Source organism: Erinaceus europaeus, chromosome 4, assembly GCF_950295315.1.
Source record: "Erinaceus europaeus chromosome 4, mEriEur2.1, whole genome shotgun sequence".
Taxonomy (NCBI): Eukaryota; Metazoa; Chordata; class Mammalia; order Eulipotyphla; family Erinaceidae; genus Erinaceus; species Erinaceus europaeus.
Window position 1 is genome coordinate 54,668,427 of NC_080165.1, and position 20,289 is coordinate 54,688,715.

At 45.0% G+C, this 20,289-nt stretch overlaps 1 protein-coding gene across 1 annotated transcript; it reads left to right on the plus strand.

The window, feature by feature from the left end:
• The first annotated feature begins 59 nt into the window (after nucleotides 1-59).
• On the plus strand, nucleotides 60-17,651 carry LTA (lymphotoxin alpha). Its single transcript, XM_007537139.3, has 5 exons — nucleotides 60-1,282; nucleotides 15,422-15,591; nucleotides 15,977-16,084; nucleotides 16,180-16,285; nucleotides 16,501-17,651. Exons 3-5 carry the CDS (start codon nucleotides 15,986-15,988, stop codon nucleotides 16,905-16,907), a joined length of 612 nt encoding a protein of 203 aa, XP_007537201.1. The 5' UTR covers nucleotides 60-1,282; nucleotides 15,422-15,591; nucleotides 15,977-15,985; the 3' UTR covers nucleotides 16,908-17,651.
• The last annotated feature ends 2,638 nt before the right edge of the window (nucleotides 17,652-20,289 follow it).

The following is a 20,289-nucleotide window of genomic DNA, read 5'->3' on the forward strand; positions in this document are numbered from 1 at the left end:
TGGCACAGCATGCATACACTAATGTGTGCCCTCAACTGAAGACAAAGTCCTCTGCTCGCCCACCCACCCATGGCACATATTAACCCTAATAAGGCCCAGTTTGCTATCTGGCCTCACTTCACTCCATATGTGGGCTTCTGTTTACTCTGCAGTCAGTGGCTAGAGAAATAGATGTGAGCAGAGGGGAAACAAAAAAAAAAAGGAGAACAAAGCCAGTTTCCCTCCCCTCCCCAGCTCACCAGTCAGAACCACATCCTCCTCCCCATGAAGCACCCCTCCCCCCAACAGAGGGCTTTCCCTTTGCTGAGTCACTGAATGATCTTGAGTTAAGGGAGTTGGAAATGGAGGACCATGAGGAGGTTGTGGGAGGGTGGGGGACAGGAGCAGAGTGGATGGAGGAAGAACCCCGTGGGGGAGTAGAATTTCAGTTGCTAAATTTAGGAGCAGGGGAAGGAGGCGGAAAGAGCCAAATTATGTAACCTGGGTTGTCTGTTCTTGGGCAACTAGGGATCCACACCCGAGACTCACTGTCCCCAGTAGCTTTTTAGTCCTATCTCCTCCAAGGCACCAGGCCTCCTCCTGTCCTTCCATCCAGAATCTGTCCCCATTCAAAACATGGACTTCCTTTCTGGGTAGCACAGGCCTAACCTTTCAAATCAACATCTACCTCAAGTCATGAAGTTGGAGGAAGAGAGTTTGGTATTCCACAAGGAAGGGCGTGGTGTGCTATCCCCCCCACACACACTCAATTTGTACTCAATTCCCTTTGAATTAAAAGTTGGAGATAGTATCAAACTGCTACCATCACCAGAACACAATAGGGAACTTGGTGACAAGAAACGGCAGAACCAAAAGAAGAGCCTAGCATGTCCTGGCAAGTGCACGATCGGCACATGACTGCAACAGAAAATCTCATGAATCAGAAACTTCTTTTTCAGGTTTGGATCCCTGATCTACACAGGAGAACTCCGGGAGTGGGAATGGAGGGTAAGAGAAGATGGGGAAGGGGAACCTAAGTAAATATAAGGTGGGCATGAGACCCTCAGAAGAAACAGTCCAGAGACCCAAAGCCGTGAATGGCCCAGGCAGATGTTCAGGGGTAGGAGGAAGAAGGACTGGTGAGAAAAATTCTGTGAGAGGAAGCTGCTGTGATTCAGAGAAGAGACAGAGCTGTGAGCAACCCAGGCATCCGGTTCCTCTCACAGACCGGAGATTTCGGAAGTGGCATGCAAAGAGCCCAGGTTTGGAGTTGGGGTTAGGATTTCTAAACTGGGGTTGAAAGGTAAGTAACAAAAACTGGTGTTCAGATCTGCTCCTTTACCCAGGAGAGTTTTGGGGGTGTTTGTTTTATTAAAGCACATAATTCCTCCTTTGCAAGAGTTACACAAGACCAAAGCAAAATAAGCCCTTGATACCTGACCCCAGACCTCCCCCCTTTTCTGTACCCCTCCCTGATGTCTGGCCCCCAGCCCAGTTGGGGGTTCCCCTGAGATGAGCGCTGTTCACTTTCTCTGACCACACCATTTCCGCTTCTGTGTCTCTTGTTTCCTAGGCTGATAAAAATAATGAGCCCTAGAGGCTCTGGCTTCCTCTGACTCCTTGGGCCCAAGCAGCAGGCATCCTGTCCACCACAGTGGGGCCAGGGAGGGGGCCTAGGGTTCCCCAAGGGGTGACTCAGTGCCTATCATGAAACACTGGGGAAGTGGAAGTGCGCATACTTGCTCTCTAGAGCTGCAATGAGAAATTGAATCTCAGTGGACAATGTACAAGGTGCAGTTAGAGAAATGGGCTTGTGAGGGAGACTAATGAGGCGATAGGGGGTCAGCTGGAAAATTGGGATTAGGCAGGTGTGATTTAAATTAGGAGAATGGTCGAGAAGGACTGCTGAACACAATTCAACTCAGGACTATTGAGTGCAGTTCAACTGAGTACTAAGTGGCAAAAGTTAGTCCTTCTGCTTCAAGTTTACAATAGGGGAAGCAGACCCATACCTAAGCTGATTCAAGGCTTGTTGAGTTAATGTTAGAGTAAGGTGTAAGAATGGGAAAGTAAATTCCAGAGAACCTTTGAGCTGGCACTGATGAATAGGAGGGTAAATAGAAGGCTCTGAAGATAAATAGTTTGAACAGAAGTCAGAAAACAGTTAATAAAACATAGGTGTGAGTGAATGTGTGTTAAATAAAAGACCACAGTGTGCCAAGGCAAAGGATTCAGATTGTTCCCCTGTTTATTCTACTACCAGGGTTATAGCTGGGGCTTGGTGTCTGCACTATGACTCCACCACTCCTGGCAGCCATTTTTCCCTTTCCTTTTTTGTTTACTTATAATTGTTATTGGACAGGACAGATAGAAACTGAGAGAGGAGGCCAAGATAGAAAGTGGAAAAGAGGGAGTACGGCGGTAGCGCAGCAGGTTAAGCGCAGGTGGCACAAAGTGCAAGGATCGGCATAAGGATCCGGGTTCGAGCCCCCAGCTCCCCACCTGCAGGGGAGTCACTTCACAGGTGGTGAAGCAGGTCTGCAGGTGTCTTATCTTTCTCTCCCCCTCTCTATCCTCTCCTCTCTCCATTTCTCTCTGTCCTATCCAACAGTGACAACGACAATAATAACTACAACAAAGGCAACAAAAGGGAATAAATAAATATTTTTTTAAAAAGTGGGAAAGATAGGCACCTACAAGCCTGCTTCACTATTTGTGAAGCATCCTCCCTCTGCAGGTGAGGAGTGGGGACTCAAACCCAGGTCCTTATGCTTGGTAATATGTGCGTTTAACTTGAGTGCACCACTGCCCAACCCCCAGGACTCCTCGGATTTTACTCTGCACAGTGGCACTGGTAACACTTGCGAAGAGGAGAAAGGCCAGGAGAGTCCAACAGAAGTGCAGACAAGAAGGAAACTGCCGTGTGTTAACCATGTCAGGTCCTTTTCCTGACATCAGTAGGCTTGCCATCAATAATTGTCCAAAGGATGGTTAGACATCTATATAAATAACAGCCAAGATTTACCAATGTACCATAACTTGCTGAGGGCCACATACTCAAAAGTAATAGAGTCAGCATTAAACTCTTACTCTGAAACTTGTGTACTTATTTTCTTTTTATAGGGCAGATAGGAAATAGACACCTGCAAATCATCTTCACTGCTTATGAAGCGTGTGTGTGTCTCCCCCAAGCCCCACCCCTGCTATAAGCAGGAGCTTGAACCTGAGTCATTGTGCATGGTAATGTGTGTGTTTAACTGTGCCATAGCCTGGCCCAAAAGTTAACCTTTTTTTTTATTATTAATTTTAGTGTTTTTTTTAAAATTTTTTAAAATATTTATTTTATTTATTTATTCCCTTTTGTTGCCCTTGTTGTTTTATTGTTGTAGTTATTATTGTTGTTGTCGTTGTTGGATAGGACAGAGAGAAATGGAGAGAGGAGGGGAAGACAGAGAGGAGGAGAGAAAGATAGACACCTGCAGACCTGCTTCACTGCCTGTGAAGCGACTCCCCTGCAGGTGGGGAGCCGGGGTTCGAACCGGGATCCTTATGCCGGTCCTTGTGCTTTGTGCCACCTGCACTTAACCCGCTGCGCTACAGCCCGACTCCCTATTAATTTTAGTTTTACCAGAGCATGCTCAGCCCTGGTTTAATTCTTGGTGGTATCAGGAGTTAAGCCTGAGAGAGACTTGGACGCTCAGACTTGAAAGCCATTTTGCATAACCTTTATGCTATCTCCATAGACTCAACTTGTGTTCTTGCTATTGAGGTCCCAGTTACTCCAAATGGCATTAAAGGTGGGAATAGATTTTACAGACTTTGAGAGGAAAGTCATTAGGTCAAGACAACTGATTGGATAGTGGAAGTGGAGAAAGAAGTCTTAGGTGACCCCAAGATTCTGCTTTCCTTCTCTCTCTCTCTCTTTATTCAGTAGGACAGAGAAATTGAAAGGGAATGGGAAATAGGGAGAGGAACAGAGAGACACCTACAGTACTTGCTTCATGCCTCATGGAGCTCCCCTCTACCCCCACAGGTCGGGAGCAGAGGCCCAAACAGGTACTTACCATTGTAATGAATGTGCTTAACCCAGTGCACCACCACCCAGCCCAACCCCAAGTTTCTAAGGGAGAGAACTGGGAAAGAGTTGAATCTCTAATAAAACAGTTTGCAACTGAGGGAAAAGCCAGGGAGCTCAGTTTTAGACATTTAATTTAAAAAATTGTAAGTGCCTGATAGCAGGAGCTATCAATGGGCATATGTAAAACAAAGCCACTGACCTCATAGAACTTGAAGTTTAGAGTTAAGCGTAGGTAGTACAAAGCGCAAGGACCTGCATAAGGATCCCGGTTCAAGCCCCGGCTCCCCATCTGCAGGGGAGTTGCTTCACAGGCGGTGAAGCAGGTCTGCAGGTGTCTATCTTTCTCTCCCCTTCTCTGTCTTCCCCTCCTCTCTCAATTTCTTTCTGTCCTATCCAACAATGATGACATCAATAACTACAACAATAAAAAAACAAGGGCAACAGAAGGGCATAAATAAATGTTTTAAAAATAAAATAGTTTTAAAAAAACTTGAAGTTTAGCAAGTCTCATAGTACAAAAATATACCAGTGACAACAACATGTAATAATGGGAATAATAGTGTAATAAAGTAATAATAATGTAATAAAGTGCTCACAGAAGGCCTGCTGGGTTTGAGATGATAGCAAAAGACTGAGGTGGAGATTTCCAACAAGTAGGTCTGGACTTGGAAGAATATAATTACCTTCCTAGTGGCAATTGAGCCTCTAAGTGGACAAGATGCCTTAGAGAGAAGATTCCTGAAGATAGCAAAGGAAGAAACCAATCAAAGAAAGAGGTCAGAGAGCAGTCAGAAGTAGGGCAAAGGAGGGGAATATCAAGAAGCAGGGTTGCCAATATGTGATACTTCAAAAAGGAGTAGTAGGTGAGATCTGAAAAAATCCTTTGGGTTTAGGAACTAGATGGTTACGAATTTTGAGAAAATAGTTTCCACTTGCCAAAGAGGCAGAAGTCACATTACATAGGTTGAGGAATGAGTAGGAGTTGAGGAACAGGAGGTTGTGGGTACAAAGCTGTAGAGTAGTGAATATATGGAAGATCACTACTAATCATTTCTGGTTCAAGCCACAAATTTTACAGATGAGGAAAATCTTAGCAGTTCCTGAAAAAAGTGGTTAACCAAGCTTGTCTCTCAAGACATCACAAGGAAAGGGAGGTTAGCAGTGGAATGGGCATGTGAGAGGGAAAGAATACATGCTTCATATTCAGTAAATACACTGCAGTATGTTTGTAAAATGAACAGAAAGCATGTAAAGAGAAAATAGTAAAAAATGAAAAAAGAATTAAGGGGCAGGAGTAGATAGAATAATGGTTATGTAAAGAGACTTTTAAGCCTGAGGCTCTGAAGTCCCAGGTTCAATTCCCCATACTACCATAAGCCAGAGCTGAGCAGTGCTCTGGTATAAGAAAAAAAAAAGACCCGGTTCGAACCCCAGATCCCCACCTGCAGGGGAGTCGCTTCACAGGCGGTGAAGCAGGTCTGCAGGTGTCTATCTTTCTCTCCTCCTCTCTGTCTTCCCCTCCTCTCTCCATTTCTCTCTGTCCTATCCAACAACGACAACAACAATAATAACTACAACAATAAAACAACAAGGGCAACAAAAGGGAATAAATAAATAAAATAAAGAAAAAGAAAGAAAAGAGAGAATTAAGGATGATTAATGGGGGCTTTCTGTGGTTAGATGGGTAGGATTAGTAGTAGGCTTTTCATGTAATGCTTGGCAATCAAGAAAGAGCCAAAAATGAGAGCCCCTGAGTTTACCCAAATTCAATTTTTCTAGTTCTTAGAAGAGAATCATGTAGGAAGTGATTCTAAAATTCTGTGAATATAGTTGAGAAAAGAAAAAAAAAGAGGAAATGGTTGTCAGGAGTGATGGATTTGTCATGTAAGCACCAAGACCCAGTTATAACCCTGGTGGCAAAAAATGAAAGGAAAAGAAAGGAGAGGGGAAAGAGGAAAGGAAAGGAGAAAGAGAAACGGAAAGGGCATGGACTTCAACAGAAGAGAAGACTATCAATGGTGTAGATTGAGGAGGGAGGAGAACAGTGGCCTCTCCTCTGGCCCCTGCCCTACTGATGGAGAGGAGGAGTATTAGAAGAAAGCCAAATTTCAAAGGGTCAGAGGAAGATGCTCCCAAAAATGAAATAATTTGACTATGAGAAGAACAATTATTGTGAAATGAACTAGTAAAGTGTCTTGCGAGGTGTGGAAGCAAATCAAGAGAGATTAAACTCTTGTGATGAGAAGAAAACAAAGTCTGGGAGGTTGCTTCTGGAATTGAGAATGGAAGGAACATTGGGGGGGGGGGTTGGAAATATACACGATAAGCATCTCTTCCAGATCTGTGACTTTAAATATTTAAAGACTTTAAATATTTATATCATCTTCACGCTGATAACTTCATACTTGATGCCGATAACTTCATACTGTCTCTAGTTTTTCCTTTGCCTCTGAAATCAAAATATCACAGCTGAGTGATAACTCCACTTGAATACATGTCCAGTTGAATGAATTGAACTTTTAATTTTCTCCATCTGAACGCTTCTCTTCCTGTCTCCCCATCTCACACCATCCCCATCACTCCAAACCATCACCTAGTCCTGCCATGTCCACCCTGAACTATATCCCAAATTAATCTACTTCTCTCCATCTTTCTGGTTGCCACTATCTTCTCTTTAGGATTGTTGTATTAATCTCCTAATTGTCCTTGTTTTCAATCTTGCCTCCTCGAATCCAGTCAAACTCTAGAGCCACAGTGAATTTTTAAAAACATAAATCTAGGGGCCTGAAAACAGCATAATGGTTCTGCAAAAGACTTTTAGGTATGAGGCTTTGAGGTCCCAGGTTCAATCCCTAGCACCACCATAAGTCAGAGTTAAGCAGTGCTCTGATCTTTCTCTCTTTATGTATCTCTCTCATTAGAAAAGTATATAGGGAAGGGGTCAGGCGGTGGCACAGCGGGTTGAGCGCACATGGCACAGAGCACAAGGACTCGCACAGGGATCCCGATTCGAGCCCCCAGCTCCCCACCTGCAGGGGAGTCGCTTCACAGGCAGTGAAGCAGGTCTGCAGGTGTCTATCTTTCTCTTCCCCTCTCTGTCTTCCCCTCCTCTCTCCATTTCTCTCTGTCCTATCCAACAATGAAGAACATCAACAATAGCAATAATAACAACAAGGACAACAAAAGGGGGCCGGGATGGCCTCTAGGAGCAGTGGATTCATGGTGCAGGCACTGAGCCCCAGAAAGGCAAAAAAAAAAAAAAAAGTATATAGGGAGTTGGGCGGTAGCACAGCTGGTTAAGTGCATGTGGCACAAAACTCAAGAAGTGGCATAAATTCGAGCCCCCGGCTCCCCTCCTGCAGGGGAGTCATTTCACAGGCGATGAAGCAGGTCTACAGGTGTCTTTCTCTCCCCCTCTCAGTCTTCCCCTCTTCTTTCCATTTCTCTCTATCCTATCCAACAACGACGACATCAATAACAATAACTACAACAATAAAACAACATGGGCAACAAAAGGGAAAACAAATAAATATTAAAAATTGTTTAAAAATATATATATATAAACGGAGTCGAGTGGTAGCGCAGCGGGTTAAGTGCACGTGGCGCAAAGCTCAAGGACCGATGGAAGGATCCCGGTTAGAGCCACCTGAGTCCCTACACAGGCGGTGAAGTAGGTCTGCAGGTGTCTTTCTCTCCTCCTTCTGTCTTCCCCTCCTCTTTCCATTTCTCTCTGTCCTATCTAACAATGACGACATCAACAATAACAATAATAACTACAACAATAAAAAAGGCAACAAAAGGGAAAGTAAATATTTAAAAAGTATATAAACAAAATATTTTAGAAAAACATAAATCGGGGGCCAGGCAGTAGCGAAGCAGGTTAAGCACATATGGCACAAAACACAAGCACCGGGGTAAATATCCCGGGTCAATCCCCTGGATCCCCACCTGCAGGGGCATCACTTCACAAGTGGTGAAGCAGGTCTGCAGGTGATTATCTTTTTTTTTTTAACCAGAGCACTGATCAGCTCTGGCTTATGGTGGTGCGGGAGGAGGGGGGGGTGTTGAACCTGGGACTTTGGAGCCTCAGGCAAGACAGTCTCTTTGCATAACCATTATGCTATCTACCCCTGCACAAGGTGATTATCTTTCTCTCTTCCCCTCTGTCCATTTCTCTCTCCATTTCTCTGTCTTATCCAACAACAATGACAGCAATAACAATAACCACAACAACAATAAAAACAAGGGTAACAAAAGGGAATAAATAGCCTCCAGGAGCAGTGAATTCATAGTGCAGGCACTGAGCCCCAGCAATAATCCTGGAGGCAAAAAAAAAAAAAAGTAAAACATAAATCAGGCAGGAGTAGATAGCATAATGGTTATACAAACAAACTCTTATGCCTGTGGCTCCAAAGGCCCAGATTCTATACCCCACACCACCATAAACCAGAGCTGAGCAGTGCTCTGGTTAAAAAAAAAAAAAAAAAAAAAAGACATAAATCTAGGGGCCAGGTGAGTGGTGGCATACCCAGGAGAGCACACAAGTTACCATGTTTACCATGTGCTTATACCCTGGTTCAAGCCTTTGTTCCCCACCTGCAGGAGGTAGGAACTTCACAGGTGGGGGAACAGTGCTACAGGTCTGTGTGTATGTGTCTGTCTGTGTGTCTGTCTGTCTGTCTGTCTCTTATTGAGAGGAAGAAGAAAAAGAAGAGAAATTAAAAGAACCTACCAGCTTCCAGAACTGTGGAGCTGTGCAGGCACAAAGCCCCAGCAATAATCCTCCTGGCAATAAATAAATAAATCTGCTCACTTGTGCCTCACCTTGCTCTCTCTCTTTTTTTTTTTTTCTTTACTCTTTTTACTTATTTATTATTGGATAGAGATAAATTGAGAGAGGAGAGGGGAAAGAGACAGAGAGATACCTGCAGCCCTGCTTCACCACTTGTGAAGCTTTCCCCCTGCAGGTGGGGACCAGGGGCTTGAACCTGGGTCCTTGTGCACTATAATGCATGCTCTTAACCAGTTGCGCCACCGCCTGGCCCCACCTTGCTCTCTTTCTTAGCACCCTACACATATACATATACATATACATATACATATACATATACATATACATATACATATACATATACACATGTGTTTGAACACAGTAACACCCTCCAAAGGCTCCATAGTTGAATAAAATTCCAAATGTTTAGGCCTCCATGAATGATCCTGTGTTATCTGGCCTCTGCCCTCCACCCCACCCCTCTCTTATCCTCTCTGGTCTAGTCACACTGTCCTCCGTTCTATTCCTCAACACCCCCATTTCAACTTTTGGACCCTTGTAGTAGTTACTTTCTTTGCCTGCAATGCTTCTCTCCCAAACCTTCATTTATCTGGTCACTCTTGTCTTTCAGAGCCTCAATTTAATGTAACTTACTTATGTAAATAAATCTTTAAATAAAAACATGGCAGGGGGCCAGGCAGTGGCACAGCTGGTTAAACACACACTTTACAGTGCACTAGGACCTGGATTTAAGCCCCTGGTCCCTACCTGCAGGGGGAGAGTTTCACAAGTGGTGAGGTAGACCAGCAGGTGTCTCTTTGTCTCTTTTGCTATCTCTCCCTCCCTTCTGGATTTCTCTGTCTCTATTCAATAATAAATAATAAAATAAATAATTTTTAAAAACCATGGCAGGGGACATTCTGAGTTTGATTCACAACACTGCATATACTAGAATGATGCTCTTGTGTATGTAAGTAAGTAAATAAATAAATAGATACAGAAACAAATGGATAAATCTTTAAATGCCTCCTTTTTAGAGAGGGTTTTCTGATCACTATGTCTAATTTAGTTCGCTACTACATGGTCCTAATCCTATTTCCACATAGCCCTACTTATTGATTTCTTCATTGTATTTCTGTTCTGCCTTGCTTCCCTAGCACACAAGCTCCATGACTGTTGGCACTTTGTCTGAATTGTTTGCTACTATATCCCTTCTACCTAGAACAATGCCTGGTATGTAGGAGGCACTCAATAAACATTTATTAAATGGAGAAATGGCGAAATGGTGTGGTAAAGCAGGCTAAAGTTCAACTCTAGGGAGTCGGGCAGTAGCGCAGCAGGTTAAGCGCATGTGGAGCAAAGCACAAGGACCAGCATATGGATCCCAGTTCCAGCCCCCGCCCCCACCTGCAGGGGAGTCTCTTCACAGGCGGTGAAGCAGGTCTGCAGGTGTCTATCTTTCTCTCCCCCTCTCTGTCTTCCCTTCCTCTCTCCATTTCTCTCTGTCCTATCCAACAACGATGACATCAATAACAACAACAATAATAACTACAACAATAAAACAACAAGGGCAACAAAAGGAAAATAAAGTTTTTTTAAAAAAAAAAAAGTTCAACTCTAGGCTTGTGACTTAGATTGCACTCACATTTAGTTAGGTTTAACTACAAGATTAGTAATTAGTGTTGATTTCAAGATTAGCTCTGGAGATAGAGTTGAGTTAGTTTAGAGGATACATCTATTTAGGAACTCATTTACTAGATAAATATTGTGCTATCTCCTTTGCCCTAGGATTGGTTTGCTGTAATGCATCTATTTGAAGTTAAGTTTGAAACTGAATTGTGATTTGGGTTGAGGTTAAATTTGGGTTTGGGTCAACAGTGGCACTGAATCCTAGCTTAGTTTTTGAGGTTAAATTCAAATTTGAGTTTAGTGTCATTTCAGTCTCATTTGGAGCCTCAGAGATTTCACTAGTTTCTCCACAAAGACCACTATAAAGACTACATTTTTCTGAGTTTGGGACACAAGACTCTAATCATCACCCCTCCCACCCAGGGAAAGCCCCAAATCAACTGCTGGCCTCCCCAAGAAAGAAACCAAATTTCACACAACCTCTGAAACTGAGATTGAAACCAAGATTGGCCCATCTTGAGGAGCCTCTACCAGCACATTACAAATGCCTGTGACAGCAGCCCCAGCCCAGTTCTTGCCCTTCCTTCCTGTCTCATGTCTCCCATCGTTCCTTTTTACCTTCCCCTTTTCATCTCAATGCCCCAGTCTTCCTCTCTGACCGAAGTTTCTCCTTCCTAGTTTCTTGTAGTTGATTGCAACATTTTTATCTCATTTTTTAAAATATTTATTTATTTTCCCTTTTGTTGCCCTTTTTTTTGTTACTGAAGTCATCATTGTTAGATAGGGCAGAGAGAAATGGAGAGAGGAGGGGAAGACAGAGAGGGGGAGAGAAAGACAGACACCTGCAGACCTGCTTCACCGCCTGTGAAGCGACTGACTCCCCTGCAGGTGAGGAACCCAGGGCGGGAGGTGGGGGGGGTGGGTATTGAATGCACTTCGCACTTTAACCCACTGCGCTACTGCCCAACTCCCATCTCTCATTTATATATATAGTTGAAGTCTCTCAGTCCATCACCTCTGAAGTCCTACTTAAGAGAGGCAGGAAGAGGAAACAGGAATAAAAAGGAACTCCCAAAGAAAGAGAAACAGAGAAAAGGAAAAGAGCGGTGGCCAGGAAGGAAACCGGTAATGATACAAGACACCGTCAGCTAAAAGAATGAAAAGCCATGATACAAACCAAGATATTATCTGTGAGGGAGTAGTCTTCTTCTGGCACATCTGAGACCTCAAGATTGCCTAGAAACCTTTCTTCTCCAGTCTTCTGTTCCTGCTTTGGTGAAATTGCAAGTTTCTGTCATCTCCATGTTGGATTACTGCAAAAGTCCTAAATGGTCTCCACACTTTGGGTTTTCCCTCAGCCCCTCAACTCCTGTTTCTCAACCCATTCTTCATGTAGCTTCCAGATGCATTTTTCTAATACACCAAGCTGGGTCAGTCCCTCTTCCACTTAAATTTTTTTTATTGGCTTCTCATCATAATTAGAATGAAATCCAGCTCTCTTTGCTGAGTTTTAAATCCCTCAGGATGTATTCTCATCTTACCTTCCAAACCTCATCTCCGTTCCTTTTATTTGTACCCAATTGCACATCTCAGCACATTTTATACTCTTTCACCTCCAGTTTTGGAACATATCATTACTTCTATCTAGGATGCTCCTCATATTTTTCTTTTTTTTTTTAAGTATTTTATTTATTTATTTATTTATTTATGAGAAAGATAGGAGGAGAGAGAAAGAACCAGACATCACTCTGGCACATGTGCTGCCGGGGATTGAACTCAGGACCTCATGCTTGAGAGTCCAAAGCTTTACCACTGCACCACCTCCCGGACCACTATCTTTTTCTTTTTTAATTCTTTCCTTCCTTCCTTCCTTCCTTCCTTCTTTCCTTCCTTCCTTCCTTCCTTCTTTCCTTCTTTCCTTCTTTCCTTCTTTCCTTCCTTCCTTCCCTTTCTTCCTTCTTTCCTTCCTTCCTTCTCTTTTTTATTTTTTTATTTCCTTTTGTTGTCCTTTTTTTAAAAATTATTGTAGTTATTGTTGTTGTTGGATAGGACAGAGAGAAATGGAAAGAGGAGGGGAAGACAGAGAGGGGGAGAGAAAGACACCCGCAGACCTACTTCACCGCTTGTGAAGTGACTCCCCTGCAGGTGGGGAGCCAGGGGGGGCTCTAACTGGGATTCTTACGCTGCAGGTCCTTGTGCTTTGCACCACCTGTGCTTAATCCGCTGCACTACCACCTGACTCTCCCTTTCCTTTCTCTTTTAAGATTTATCTTTATTTACTACATATGAGAGGTTTCACATGAGGCAAAAAGGGAAGAGAGAGAAGAGGAGAAAAGTCAGAGCACCACTCTGGTGGTAGTATATGGAGTGCTAGGGAATAAATTGGAAGCCTCAGGCATGAAAGTCTGATGCTCTTCCAGCTGAGCCATTTCCCCAGCCACCTCCTCAACCTTTTCTTCGCTTCAGTACTTAGTGCTTAAATCACCTCTCCCCTAGGCCAAGCTTGATGACTTTTCTAATGGACTGCCACAAGTCTGCTGGCTTGGAATTTATCACCTATTGCTATAATTATATGATAACTTACCTGTCTCTGTCTCCTACACTGGTCTTTGAGCTACTGAAGGTTAAAGACTCTTAGTCATCCTATCCTCAAGCACAGTATATTCAGTAGAGAATGGATATAAAGCGAAAGGGATGGAGTGAACACAAAAGTAAATATTAAAAAGAAAGTTACAAGGCCTCAAGTAGGTTGAAAAAAACAGAGGGGATAGCTCCTACATATCCTGGATGTTACCTATATTCCATAAGACAACAGCAAAGGGCACCAAAAGACAGCAGCAAATCTCAGTATAACAGAAGGAGAGATTTTTCCTCCTTCATCACCATCCTTACCATTAGTCCTTCTGAGACCTTCCAAGTTAAAATACAACAGCAGTAAGAGAATGACATCTGGGGAGTCGGGCAGTAGCACAGTGGGTTAAGCGCAGTTTTGGATCATGGTAGTACTGGAGATTGAACCTGGGACTTTGGAACCTCAGGCATGAAGGTTTTTTTATGTAACCATTATGCTACCTACCCACAAGAGATACTGCTTTTTTAACTTTTTTTAAATTTCTTTATTGGGGAATTAATGTTTTACATTCAACAGTAAATACAATAGTTTGTACATGCATAACATTTCTCAGTTTTCCATATAACAATACAACCCCCACTAGGTCCTTTGTCATCCTTCTTGGACCAGTATTCTCCCCCCCCACCCACAAGAGATACTGCTTTTATTTTAATTTATTTTTGTTATCTTTATTTATTTATTGGCTAGAGAAAGCCAGATGTCAAGAGGAAGGGGGTGACAGAGAGACACCTTCAGCCATGCTTCACCATTTGCAAAGCTTTCTCCCTGCAGGTGGGGGCTGGGAGAATTGAACCCAGGTCCTTGTGCATTGTAGCATGTGCACCCAACCAGGTGCATCACCATCCAGCTCCTTAATTTATTTTTATTTGAAAACTAGCTTTTGTTCGAGACTGTTCAAATCAAGGGTCTGGTGGCTAAACTTTTGGACTTAAAAGTATGAGATCCCTGTTGAGTTGTAACAACAATAGTAAAAAGTATAAGCTCTTGAGTTCCATCCCTTAGTCTTACAGCTCAGCTCAGCTCTGGTTTATGATAGCGCCAGAGATTGATCCTGAGATCTTGTTGTCTCAGGCAGGCCTGAAATTTTTGTACAAGACTGGAGAGATAGCATAATAGTTATGCAAAAAGCCTTTCATGCCTTGAAGCTCTGAAGTCCCAATCTTTCTTTTTTTCCTTCTTTCTTCCTTCCTCTCTTCCTTCCTTCCTTCCTTTCTTCATTTATTTTCCCTTTTGTTGTCCTTGTTTTTTATTGTTGTTGCTATTGATGTCGTTGTTGTTAGATAGGACAGAGAGAAATGGAGAGAGGAGGGGAAGACAGAGAGGGGGAGAGAAAGATAGACACCTGCAGACCTGCTTCACTACCTGTGAAGCGACTCCCCTGCAGGTGGGGAGCCAGGGGCTTGAACCGGGATCCTTAAGCTGGCCCTTGCGCTTCGTGCCACATGCACTTAACCCGCTGAGCTACTGCCCGACTCCTATCTCAGGTATCTCTCTCCCTCCCTATCTCCCCTCCCCTCAATTTCTCTCTGTCTCTATCCATTAATAAATTTAAAAAAAATTTTTTTTAACTTTGAAAAGAGTGTCGGGTGGCACATCAGGTTAAAAGTGCATAGTATGAAGCACAAGGACCTGAGCAAGGATCTTGGTTTGAGCCTGTGGCTCCCCACCTGCAGGGAGGGTCAATTTGCAAGCAATGAAGCAGGTCTGCAGGCTTCTATCTTTCTCTCCTCCTCTTTGTTTTCCCCTCCTCTCTCAATTTCTCTTTGTCCTATCCAATAGTAACAAAAATGGAAAAATGATTGCAAGGAGCAGTGGATTCCTACTGCAGGCACCGAGCCCCAGCAATAACCTTAGAGGAAAATAAATAAATAAATAAATAAATAGGAAAAAAGGCATTTATTTTACAAATCAAGTCACAGTTGAAAGCAAAAGGGAGCTCCATGGATATCTTTACTAGTACTACAGGGCTAAAGTGAGGGAAGTATGAGATGAAACTTCTTGATCTGAAACCTACCAGATGACCTGGAAAGTCCATACTGGGCCCAATAAGCCATTTGGGACAGGAATGTGGGTACATGAGAGGGAAACGGGCACAGAGAAGCCTATACTCAGTCAAAGGTGCAGAGATGTTATATAATTGCTCTTCAAGGGAATCAGGTTTCCAATCTATACCCCAAGTGCTCCCCTTTCTCCTCCTCGAATTGACTGTCCTTTCTCTGGAACTCCTAAACTTGACCCCACTCCCTGTCCCACCCAGCCCACGATTCCCCTGACCCCACTCCCTTTCCCAGAACTCAGCTCTCTGAGCCCCCAGCCTGCGGTTCTCTCCTAGGCCTCAGCTTTTCCTGCTTTCTACTGAAACAGCAGCATCTTCTAAGCCCTGGGGGCTTCCCCAGGCCCCAGCCCTGGCCTAGAACCCGCCCGCTGCCTGCCACGCTGCCACTGCCGCTTCCTCTATAAAGGGGCCCAGGCGTCCCTGGCCCAGGGGCCCCCGCATAGCAGGTGAGACTCTCCCTTCCCCATCTCCCTGACTGCCCTACCAGCAGACTCCTCCAGTGGGCTGCCTGGCCCCTCTGCCTGCTTCCAGGTCCCTCCTGCACCTCCTATCTGGGCCTTGGTGGGTTTGGTTTTGATTCATTCTCCTCTGACTCATGACAGGTCAGTCTGTCACAAGTTGTGTTTCTATTGTGACCCCTCTCCGTTCCTTCCCAATCTCTGTTTCTCTTTCTGTCTTCCCCCACGTCCCCACTCCTGCTCACCTCGGGGTTTCTCTGCCTGCTTCTTGTCCCCTTCTCTGTCGCATGTCTCTTGGGGTGCCTGTCTCCACTGGCAGGATGCCTGCCTTCCGCACCGTGCCCCGCCCCACTCACAGTCTCTCTTCCCACAGGTTCTCCTCATGACACCACCTGGATGCGTCTACTTCCTGAGGGTGTGCTGCGGCGCCCCCCTTCTCTCCCTACTGGGGCTGCTACTGGGCCTGCCACCTTGGACCCAGGTGAGGCAGCAGAACAGAGGCTGCAGGGGTGGCCTAGCCAAACCTTGGTCCAGCTCCAGAGTACTACACACTAAGTCAACTCTGTTCTCCCATAGGGGCTCCCTGGTGTTGGCCTCTTACCCTCAGCTGCCCGGACTGCCCATCAGCACTCCCAGAAGTACTTCTCCCAAGAAAACTTCAAACCTGCTGCTCACCTTGTTGGTAAACTTCCACCTGCCCTCCCAAATGTATCACCCTCAGCTACCCTCTCACCCCACTTTCAGGCACCCCCCTAACTCTCCCATCACCAAAGCTGATCTCACCCTCAGATATCACCAGCCACTGCATGAAAACCCAACCCAGCACCTGCTGACTGAGGAGTTGAGCTCCCTGAGTCCAGACCTTTGATGTTAACCCCTCCCTGTGGCTCTTCCTAGGAGACCCCAGCACCCAGAACTCTCTGCACTGGCGATCAAACACAGATCGTGCCTTCCTCCGTCATGGCTTCTCTCTGAGCAACAATTCCCTCCTGGTGCCCAGCAGTGGTCTCTACTTCGTCTACTCCCAGGTGGTCTTCTCTGGAGATGGCTGCCAACCCAAGAACACTCCTCTCTACTTGACTCATGAGGTCCAGCTCTTCTCCTCCCAGTATCCCTTCCATGTGCCCATCCTCAGTGCTCAAAAGTCTGTGTGCCCAGGACCACAGGGGCCTTGGGTGCGCTCTGTGTACCAGGGAGCCGTGTTCCTGCTCACCCGGGGAGATCAGCTGTCCACTCACACAGATGGCATCCCCCACCTCCTCCTCAGCCCCAGCAGTGTCTTCTTTGGAGCCTTTGCTTTGTAGAAAAATCCAGAAAGAAGAAGAAAAAAAAGGTTTCTCACTTTCTCCCCAATTTATTTCCATTCTGGCCATTTCAAAGGTCACCACCACACCTCTCCTTTGATCAGTCCAGCAATTTTAATTCTTTCCTACTCATGTCACCTGGAGCTTCCAAAGGAGGCGTTCCAGGCACCCCAAGGAACCACACATCCCTGAACCACCCTATGGATTCTCAGCTGAGGATTTCAAGCCTGCCTAGAAATCCCCACCACTAGTCTGAGGAAGCATAGCCCTGCACATGGAAAGGAAGCAGACATCAGGGGAGCTTGTGTGGGTGACTGGAGGCAGGGAGGGTATATTATTTATGACAAGAAGACAATTAAATTATTTATTTATGTAGGATAGAGAGAAGAGAATTATGATGGTACATCAGAAGAAAGAGAGATAAATGTATGCCCAAGAAGTAAAGAGTGAAAGGACATCTGTACAAGGATGGCCTGGGGAGAGAAAAATGTGGGTCTGAGGGAAGAAGGGCACTAGCAAAAAAGCAAAAGGCACTGACAAGTCAGCCACTGCTTAAACTAGACACCCCATGAGGAGATGTGTGTACCTCAATAAAAACCCAATAAACTGCTTTTCTCTGAAATATTGTCTATGTGTATATTTGTTTGGGAATGGAGAAGTTCTGAGTCTCTGAAAATGGGGAGCTGGGGGTATACAAAGGTCTAAGGAGTGCCAGGGAAATATGGTAGATTTAGGAGGTAAAGTAGTCAGACCACTGCAGGGAAACAAGAATAAGCAACAAAGGGACTGAGCATTAACATCCAGTCAAGCATATATGCTACTATGTACAAGGATCCAGGCTCAAGCATCCTCGCCTCCACCTGTAGTGGGGAGGTTTCATGAGTGATGGAGAAGTCAGTCCTTCAGGTGTCTCTCTTTCAACTTGTTTATTTATTTATATTATTGCGACTAGGGTTATTTCTGGGGCTCAGTGCCTACATGCAAATCCACCAGTCCCAGTGGTTCTTTTTTTTTTTCTTTTCATTTTTTAAAAATCTTTATTTGTGTGGTCCGGGAGGTGGCACAGTGGATAAAGCATCGGACTCTCAAGCATGAGGTCCTGAGTTCAATCCCCGGCAACACATGTGCCAGAGTGATGTCTGGTTCTTTCTCTCTATCCTCCTATCTTTCTCATGAATAACTAAATAAAATCTTTTTAAAAATCTTTGTTTATTAGGGACTGGGTGGTGGCGCACCTGGTTGAGTGAATATGTTACAGTGCACAAGGACCCAGGTTTGAGCCCCCAGTCCCCACCTGCAGGGGGAATGCTTTGCAAGTGGTGAAGCAGTGTTGCAGTCTCTCCCTCTCTGTCACCCCCTTCCCTCTCAATTTCTGGCTGTCTATCCAGTAACTAAAAATAAAAATAATTAAAAAAAAATTTTTTTTCATCTTTGTTTATTGAATAGAGATAGCCAGAAATCGAGTGGGAAGGGGGTGGTAGAGAAGGGAAAGATAGAGAGACACCTGCAGCACTGCTTCACCATTTGCAAAGCTTTCCCCCTGCAGGTGGAGACTGGGGGTTCAAACCCAGGTCCTTGCACATTGCTACATGTGCACTCAACCAGGTGAGCCACAACCCCCCCTCCCCCTAGTGGCCCTTTTTACCACCTTTCCCCCCCCCTACTTTATTTGATAGGACAGACAAAAACTGAAAGAAGAGGAGAAGAGAGAGAAAGACTCCTGCAGCACTTGCTTCACCACTCATGAAATATCCACCTTTTAGGTGGGGCACAGGAGCTTAAACCTGGTAATGTGTGCACTCAACTGGTACACCACAACCTGGCTCTTCTCTTTCTTTCTATCCCTCTTTGTCTGTCCCTCTCTTACTCTATGTCTTTCACCTTCTATCAAAAAGAAAGAAAAAGGAATAATAATAATAATGACCACCAGGAGTGGTGGAGTTGTGCAGGCATGGAACCCTAGCAATAAACCTAGTAGCAAAAAAGGAAGGGGAGAGGAAAGGAGAGAAAGAAGAGAAGAAAGAGAAGAGAAGAGAAAGAAGAGAAGAGGCCAGGCGGCAGTGCACCTGGTTAAGCCATCACATTACAGTGTGCAAAGACCCAGATTCCAAGCCACCTTCATGGGGAAAGCCTCATGAGTGAAGCTGGGCTGCAGGTGTCTCTGTCTCTCTCCCTTTCTATCTCTCCTTCCCCTCTCAATTTCTTTGTCTCTATCCAATAATAAGTGAGTAAATATTTAAAAGAAAAAAGAAAAGAGTTGAGAAGACAAGGGAAATATAGGGTTCAAGGTCTGGAGGGATGGAGGTCAGGGAGCTCCTGGAAGATATGACCATGTGTACAGACTCTACAGAATGGGATTATAGGACCGGAATTTTCTAATGGGTAGTGGCCATACCAGAAGGGGCTCAGGACTATGAGGGTGGAGAATGGGGAAAACATAGTGACACAAGGTCCCTAGGGTGTGGGAGAATCACCCAGTCTGGGAGGTTGAGGAATGCAAGAGGAGATGTGGCCGCATATAAGGCTCTGATGCCCATGACTGTCTCCAGGAATCTGGCAGAAGTAGGAATTCGCTGAGGATATACTGTGGCCTCGCATTAAGAGCTATTGAAGGAGTATGGGAGAGGGATCCTGCAAAAATCAGGGTCTCCAATTTCCTTAGTGAAGACTAAAACTATTGTTGCAAGTCCCAGTCAGAATGAAAGGAGAAGGTCTGCTCTGGTGGGGGCTGTGAATTCCCAGGGTTGCTTTCACTCCCTGGGGGTTGTCCCAGACTTGTCCCTGCTATGCCCACCACTCCTTCCAGAGGCCCCATTCATGTCTCCAACCTCAAATTCCTCTTCTTTCAGTTTCTGTGCCCCCAGGAACCCAAACAAATGTCTCAAGACAGCACAGTCCCCAAACCCCTTAAAAACAACACCAAGTTTTCTCCCCATCACGAACCCAGCTTTCAGAAGCTCCTCTCATTTTTAGTTCTTTCCTCACAAGAATCCTATTTGGGGGGGGAAGGAGGCTACAGATAAGGTCTGCTACCCCCCCCCACACACACACACATACACACACTCAAAAAGTGGATATATTAGAATTGGAGGACCTCCAAGGTCCTATATAGACAATAGTGATTGTCCAGCAAGCCTACCCCTCAAAATATGAGTGCAAAGGGTAAGAAATATCCTCCATGTATGGGTGTCCCCAACTTTCCAAACCTCTGCCCCCGTGATGGAGAAGAAACCGAGACAGAAGGTATAGGGCCCACTACCGCTTCCTCCAGATGATCTCATGGGTTTCTCCACCAAGGAAGTTTTCCGCTGCTGGTTCAATCAGCCTTTCCCCCGCCCTCCTCTCACCCTACAGGCTATAAATGCAGCTGTTTGCACACCCA

Coding starts and splice junctions, on each gene's coding strand:
- LTA (XM_007537139.3), top strand. CDS start 15,986: ATGACACCACCTGGATGCGTCTACTTCCTGAGGGTGTGCTGCGGCGCC. Junction 16,085..16,179: donor GCCTGCCACCTTGGACCCAG/GTGAGGCAGCAG, acceptor GTTCTCCCATAG/GGGCTCCCTGGTGTTGGCCT. Junction 16,286..16,500: donor ACCTGCTGCTCACCTTGTTG/GTAAACTTCCAC, acceptor GGCTCTTCCTAG/GAGACCCCAGCACCCAGAAC.